General features: G+C 50.0%; 2 protein-coding genes across 2 annotated transcripts; one reads left to right on the top strand and one right to left on the bottom strand.

Moving 5' to 3' along the window:
* Positions 1–439: 439 nt before the first annotated feature.
* FTJAE_2490 (glycosyl transferase family 2) lies at positions 440–3,201 on the top strand (the record flags this gene model as incomplete). Its single annotated transcript, XM_037348689.1, has 3 exons — positions 440–856; positions 910–2,958; positions 3,013–3,201. 3 exons carry the CDS (start codon positions 440–442, stop codon positions 3,199–3,201), a joined length of 2,655 nt encoding a protein of 884 aa, XP_037210393.1.
* Positions 3,202–3,836: 635 nt separating this feature from the next.
* On the bottom strand, positions 3,837–7,220 carry FTJAE_2489 (elongation factor 3; the record flags this gene model as incomplete). The annotated part of the gene is made up of 2 exons (XM_037348687.1): positions 3,837–4,554; positions 4,606–7,220. 2 exons carry the CDS (start codon positions 7,218–7,220, stop codon positions 3,837–3,839), a joined length of 3,333 nt encoding a protein of 1,110 aa, XP_037210392.1.
* Positions 7,221–7,912: the final 692 nt, after the last annotated feature.

Here is a 7,912-nt window from a genome sequence, read left to right as displayed (position 1 = left end):
CTGAGTCTGGCGCAGAAACTTAAACACTGAAGCTCAAACAGGTTTGTTTAATTGAACCGGTCGTTGCACTCTGTGAGGTTTGATCCCCTCATCTCAGACCTTCACTCACTACGATCCTTCGATCCTTCACTCCCTTCATCCATTCTTTCTTCTGTCATTCGCTCAATAAGTGTAACTTCCTGTCACTCCTTGAACCTGTCTTCTTCTGAATAAGATATTCATGGTTATGAGTCTGAGAAACCTCACAGTCCTTCCAACATAATCCATATACGCGGGATCGCTTCGGCACAGATCTTCACGACAGTTCGGTACCAGGAACAGACTTCTTGTTCTTGATATACGAATTCTTCAGGATATTATACAGCGGGCTTTGTCCCCAGACGCAGTCCTTCAGAATCTTGTTTTTGTACTTGCCAAGTCTTCGACAAGCACCGTCAAGATGGGTATCGGCAGTTACTTCAAAGCGGAAATCCCGCCTCAGACACCGATAGGACCTCCTCCCAGGAGGCCTAGCCACCGGCCATCAATGTCCCTTCACGCCCCAATCATCGAAGAGAAGATTCCTCCTGCTGCCGTGGTAGAGCTACATTCAGCAGCTGGGCCCAAGTTCACCGCAGGCCCTCCTTCAATTGCGCCGTCATCCAAGTCAGGCAACAGCAATCTCCTCGATGACATCAAGCATGAGGTCATGGTTAACTATCTCTACCAGCAGCAGTGCTCCCAACTCTGGGTTGGGGATAGCTCTGGTGATATTGAGGGTGTTCTTCTACGCAAGTCTCGGGGCCAGTACATGGCTTGCCCACCTCAATTGGGACAATCTCCTTTTGCAATCGCCTGCACGGCTCTCAATGTTCAGGTGTGTACAACTTGTTTTCTTACGACAAGAGTGATTACTAACATATATCTTAGTGTGCGATGACTGTCAACTCTCGTGTCATCAAGACCTTCCTCCAATGGTCTCCTGACGCAGTGGATGTTCCATTGATGAACGGTCTTCGTGTGCAGATTCTGCCTACAGTAAATGACCTGCCCCGAGCTCGTAAGCATCAGTTCGCGGCTTTCATTGCTTCAGATGGTCTTCTTGTTGTCTGGGATGATGATGCACTGAACTTGATGGCGCGAGCCAAGATCATCGAATCAGAGCTTATGGAGCTGGTGTGGAACTCTGGCCAGTCAGTTGATGAAGATGAAAGAGACTCTACTATTGCGGCGGAGTACGAGATCGATGAAGAGAGTGGTGAGATCAAGCCGGAAGCTCGACCAGTTCATCTGCAGAATGCTGTCCTTGTTTCCCTTACACTCCTCCTCGTCATGGCCTCCCTCGGAGCTGCATGGAGGCAGCTGGCTATGGAGATAGCCATCGATGGCGACTACAAGCGACTTGGCCTCGTCGCTCTCTTCCCAATCCAAATATTCTTCTCTCTTTTCTTCGCCCAAGTCATTATTGGTTGTTTGGCACAAATCTTTGGTCCAATTCGCCAACTGACTATCAACTCCAGGTTCTATTCAGCACGTCCGCCACGAAGACTCCAGGGAGCCACTTTGCCTCATATTACCATCCAGTGTCCTGTCTACAAGGAGGGTCTGAATGCCGTCATTCTCCCTACCGTCAAGTCCATCAAGCAGGCCATGTCAACTTATGAACTGCAGGGTGGTTCTGCCAATATGTTCATCAACGATGACGGCCTCCAGCTTCTCAACGAAGAGGAACGTGACGCCCGTATCGACTTCTATGCCGATAACAGTATTGGCTGGGTTGCACGACCGAGACACGGCGAGGATGGCTTTGTACGGAAGGGCAAGTTCAAGAAGGCTTCAAACATGAACTTTGGCCTCATGATTTCTTGCAAAGTCGAAGAGCGCCTACAGCTCATCAAGCGCCCTGCCGATTGGAGCCAGTCTGATGAAGCCCTTGCCTATGAGCAGGCTCTCAAAGATGTTCTCGAGGAAAATGGCCGCGCCTGGGCTGACGGAAACATCCGTGTTGGCGACTATATCCTTCTCATTGATTCTGATACTCGTGTTCCTACTGATTGCCTCCTTGACTCTGTCTCCGAGATGGAGCAGTCTCCTGATGTCGGCATCATGCAATTTTCTTCTGGTGTTATGCAAGTTGTCCACACCTATTTCGAGAACGGCATCACCTTCTTCACAGATCTTATCTACTCTGCTATCCGCTTTACTGTCTCCAACGGCGATGTTGCTCCTTTCGTCGGCCATAATGCCATCCTTCGCTGGTCTGCTATTCAGCAAGTTGCTTACCAAGATGAGGATGGCTATGACAAGTTCTGGTCCGAAAGTCACGTCTCTGAGGATTTCGACATGTCTCTTCGTCTTCAGTGCAATGGCTACATCATCCGCCTCGCTGCTTGGGCCGGCGATGGCTTCAAGGAGGGGGTGTCTCTGACCGTCTATGACGAACTTGCTCGATGGGAAAAGTACGCATTTGGCTGCAACGAGCTGCTCTTCAACCCCATCCGCACTTGGCTATGGCGCGGTCCTTTCACGCCCCTCTTTCGCCGCTTCTGCTTTTCCAACATTCGTTTCACTTCCAAGATCACTGTCATTTCTTACATTGGCACTTATTATGCTATTGGAGCAGCGTGGATCATGACCACAGCCAATTACTTCCTGATGGGTTGGTTCAATGGATATCTCGATAAGTACTACCTTGACTCTTGGCAAGTGTGGTTCTCTATCATCCTTGTGTTCAATGGACTCGGTAACCTCGCACTTGCTATCATGAGATATCGCTCTGGTGAGCGGACTCTGGGCTATGCCATTTACGAGAACTTCAAGTGGACTCTTATGCTGGCTGTTTTCCTTGGTGGCCTTTCCCTTCACGTGAGCCAGGCTCTTTTGGCACACATGTTCGAGATTGACATGAGTTGGGGCTCCACGTCTAAGGAGGCTGAATTCTCCAACTTCTTCATTGAGGTTCCCAAGGTCCTGAAGAAGGTAAGCTTTATCCATCGATATCTATCATGGTCAAATGCTAATACATTACACTAGTTCCGTGTCTCAATGACATTATCTTTGCTGGTCATTGTCGGTCTCATCATAATGGCTACCGCTGACTTTATTCCTCATTATTGGCGCATCAACGACTTTGTTGCAATCCTGCCCATGGCCACTGTCGCCGGAAGCCATTTTCTGCTGCCCTTGGCATTGAATCCTGCCCTTATGACCTTTTCATGGTAGTTCTGGCTCAAGTACCGCCCAAAAGCCTGTCTCTTCCTTTTCTTCTTTTTGTACTGTCTTTTCATCAGACCTTGAGTCAACGGAGTATAGAAGGATCATACCCAGTAACATTCGTTTTCATGGCTAGGCTTTGAGAGCCTGCCTGTATATATAACAACAGATAAAGCCTTGTTCAAAACAGAGGTTCATTTAAAGTGACACTGTCGAGTCATTGTTGCTCTTAACATTAAACTTCTATCGACACACATTCCATCACCTCGATATCTACAGTGACATTTGCTCTCACTTTATGGTTCACTCAATCAATAAGTGAACGACTATTTGAGTTAAAAAATTGGAAAATGAATCACCACAAAAGTAGGGAAGCGAATCTGTAGAAAGTTTGATTTGATTCAAAGCCGTCTATCCCAAACCAACGCCTCTATACCATCCGTTCAGGTCTATCTAAGTATGTAAATACCATTCATTCTTCATAGCGATACCGCATCATGCATAAATGAGGTGATGCCTTCATTCTCCTTTTGTAAACAACCGCCAGATACCGCACAGCATGGAGACTTGTTCATATCCGCATAGTCTCGAAACAAAAACACACATAAGAGCAAAGAAATTAAAAAAAAATCCAATGAACTTTTCTAGTTGTCCTCGTCGTCGGTGTCAGGAGGGTGAGGAGTACCCTTAGGGCTGTTGAGCCATTCGATGTGACGAAGCCTGCGGCGGACCTCACGCTCCTTGAGCTCCTTCTTGGTCATTTTCTTCTTCTTCCTGGCCTTGAACTTCATATCCGAGTTGTCCTCGATACCACTGTTGACAGCGCTGCTGACGACAGAGCTGGCGGCAGTGCTGTTAACGCCGCTGCTGGGACGGCTGTCCTCGAAGCGGTCGAGACTGACAGCAGTGTTTCCTCGAAGGGCAACACGACCGTCACGGACATGCCATTGCTCGGAGCAGAGGGCACCGACAAACTCTTCATTGTGAGAAATCAGGATAACACCGCCCTTGAAGTCGCGAATAGCAACTGCAAGACCACCAAGGGAGTCACGATCCAAGAAGTTGGTAGGCTCGTCAAGCACGAGAAGATGAGGGTTGTTCCACATAGCTCCAGCAATGACGACCTTGACCTTCTGACCTCCGGAAAGAGAGCCAATCTCGTTGTGATTGGCGATCTCGGGGTCGAGTCCGAGATCCTCGAAGTGCTTGGAGATGACCTTGGGCTGAAGCTCACGGTAACCGAGACCCTCTCGGGAAGCCTCGTGATCGTCAAATTCTTGGACGAGCTTGTCGAATCCAAGCTCGGTAAGAGTCTCACGAGAGATCATGGTGTTGTTCTTGGGCAGGAGACCTCGCCACTTACTATTGAAAGTTAGTAATGAGCTTTGTGATAAAACAATGAAGGGGGCTTACACTTCGTATTGGAAGGTCTTCTTGTACTTTGAACGACCAACCAGAGCCTCAATCTGGCGTGGAGACTTTCCATCCTTCAGATCAACCCACTTGTCCATCTGAGCACGATCGGCATCCGACAGAACACGAGTCTGCTTCATGTGAACCTCACGGTCGTCACCGTGCTGGTAACGCCACTGAAGATACTGGTTAGGGGTCTTCTCCAAATGCATCTCAACGTGCTCTAGAGCATGCTGCTTGATATAACCAATACGGAGGTTAGGGTGCTTCTCAACCTTTCCGGTGGTAGGGATGGTCTCGCCGGTAAGGAGCTTGATAAGAGTCGATTTGCCAGCACCGTTGGGGCCAATGATGGCAACACGAGAAGACAGACTCAATTGACAAGAGACTTCCTGCAGTGAAGGCTTCGTCGCACCGGGATAGGCGTATGAGACGTTGGACATGCGGATGATAGCGCGGGTCTGAGACTTGACACCAGTCAGGATACCAGGAGGAGGAAACTTGAATTGGACCGTAGAGGCGGAGAGAGTGTAGTAGCTCTTAGCCTCAGGGCGAATCTTGACGAAATTGGCAAGGTTACCCTTGTAACAAGCCAGCTTCTTGTTAGGCTCGTAATGGTAAATATCAGTTGTGACATTGTCCAGGAATCCGGAGTCGTGAGAAACAATGAGACTGGTGATATCGGGATGAGACTTGAGGTAGTTCTCGAGCCAGGCGATGTTGGCAACATCAAGATGGTTAGTAGGTTCGTCCAGAAGGAGAACGTCGGCACGCTGGAGCATAGCTCGGGCCAGAGCCAGCTTCATCTTCCAGCCTCCAGAAAGAGAACCGACTCTCTCAGCCTGTCGACCCTCGGGGCCAGCAGTGAAGCCGAACTCGGCCAAGACCTCAGAGATACGTTCGCGGCCTTGAGTGGCAATCTCAGGGTCCTTAGCAACGAACTCGAGAATGCTAATGTCAGCGTCTTCGCCTTGGTTGTGCTCGACATAGCATGTACGGAGAACGTCTTGAGGAGGGAATCCCTCGAGCTTGCCATTAGCAATGCTTCGCATGAGGGTAGACTTTCCAGCACCGTTGCGGCCGCAAAGACCATATCGGTGACCCTTGAGGAGTCGCAGGTTGGTGTGTGACAAGAGCAACATACCACCATAGGCGAGAGAGAAATCGGCGTTGACAATCTCGACCTCGCCGTCGTCCTCCTTCTCAGGAACACCGTACCGGCGGTGGTCCTCATCAACATAGTGCTGCTGAATAGTGTCGGCAATCTTTTGAGGAGCCTCGGTATCCTTCACCAAACTCTTGATATAGGGAGCAATTCTTCCAGAGATGCGGTTGACGAACCGGTAGTTGACATCGATAGCAACCATGTCGGAAATATAAGGACGGGCCTGCTTCCAGAGGTCCAGGCTTCCAGTAAGGCCGCCGTTGGCCTTGATCTGCTCATCAAGAATCTTGGCTACGTCGTCTCCAGCGGTACGAGCGACGACGTCCTTGTCGTCACCCATAGCCTTCTCCATAGTGGCGAGAGCGCGTTCAGCGATCTCACGAACCTCAGGGAGCGAGGCTCGGTCGCAAACACTCTTGACACCAGGGATCAGCTTGGGCAAGAATGTTCGGGCCTCGATAGGGTCGTGGACCAGTTTTGTCAAGTTTTCGACGATAACAACAGTCTGTCGGAGAACCTCCTGGGCAGTAGTGGGGTTGTTAAGGGATCGCTCGAGGAAAGGGGTCAGAAGAGCCAGGACGGGTGAGGTAACGATGGCGACGAAGGTGGTTTGAGACAGAGCGTGAATAGCCTTCTGGAGAGTCTGAGACGAAGGGTGCTGCATGGTATCGATAAGAAGAGGGATACGAGGAGCAACATCATCGTTGGAGAGAAGGGTAGTGAGAGAGTTCATGGTGTGAACGGCTTGCTTCTCGACCTCAGCCTTCAAGTCATGCATGCCATTCTCGACGACGGGGATCAAGCCAGCGAGCTTAGCACCCATGGCCTCGCGGAGGATATCCTTCTCAAGGGCCTCCTCTTTGGTGCCTCCAATTGAAATTTGGGCCTTATCAGCCATCTTCTGAAGAAGCTTGTAGGCGCCAACGGTTCCCTGCCACTTTCCGGTCTTCTTGGAGAGATACTCGGTAAGAGCAGGAAGGAGACCAGCGACGAGAGCCTCGGGGCTCAGGATACCAAAAGCAGCATCGAGGCCATACTGGGCGGCCTCACGGACGACAGCGCCCTTATCAGAGAGAGCATCAAGAGCGCAGCCGACAAGACCGCCATCCTGGAGGAGAAGAACAACTTCGCTGACAGGCTGCCGAGGGAGGAAACGCTCAAAGACGGCACCTAGAAGGTTCTGACTGGACTCGCGACGAAGACCCGACTTCTTATCAGCGGCAGCCTTCTTGATCTCGGCAATGATGCCGTACTCGTTCAAGCCGGCAACGCCCACCGAAGAGAGGATAATCTCGCAGAGGCCATAGCATGCATCGATCGAAGCGGCCGAGGTCTTTGCAGTGAAGATTGTGTTGAGGAGGTCGTTGATGGTTTCTTGAGATGGCGGGGGCGGGGCCTCATTAGATACCATCGTCGGGTCCTGCGACGGCGGCGTAACGGGGTGAGGCATCGTCTATCGGTTTCTTCTTATGAGCAAACAAATAGAGACGATTAATGGGCCTCGTTGAGTATTAGGTACAGTTCCAGGAGAGGACAGTAGGAACAAGAAGGAGAAGAAAGGAAACAACAAAAACCAACGAGGCCCTTGAGGGAAAAAATAGGTAGCGAGCGTAGAAAAAGCGCTGCTTACGATGGATGTTAGGTAAAACAAAGCGACTTTCATAGGTTGGGCTCTAGTACTAAATTTCGGTTTGAAATTTTTCTTATCGCTAGCGGCGGTTGTCTTATCGCCATCCACTCGGAGACTCCGCCCCACTAACTAGAGCCTACAAGAGGTATCCTTGGCCTTGTTTATTTCCACGTGCATTCCGGGGACTCATTTAGTGGACTCGAGCTCGAATTGATATGCGATTCAGAGTTACCGATCCAGAGGCAAATTACAATAAATGTATTGCCTACCTTGTCAGTTAACAATTCATCCGATTAACGTTCTGGGCATCACTCCATTAAAAGCAAACTCGGATTTGTGAGAAAAGTGAATCTAGTGGCTTAAACTGACTGTGGTATCTAAATAAAGTCTCAGATGTGTATCAGAGCCAGGGCTCGTCTTTCCCAGTCAATGCCCGTTCAACGCACGCATGTCGGTGGCTATACCATAAGTTACCGGCTTTTCCGGGTCTTGACTAAAAGCAAAAGGAGAAT

This window comes from Fusarium tjaetaba, assembly GCF_013396195.1.
Source record: "Fusarium tjaetaba strain NRRL 66243 chromosome Unknown NRRL66243_c0000046, whole genome shotgun sequence".
Lineage (NCBI taxonomy): Eukaryota > Fungi > Ascomycota > Sordariomycetes > Hypocreales > Nectriaceae > Fusarium > Fusarium tjaetaba.
Note: the sequence above shows the minus strand (reverse complement) of the source record. Positions and strands in the feature narration are given on the sequence as shown.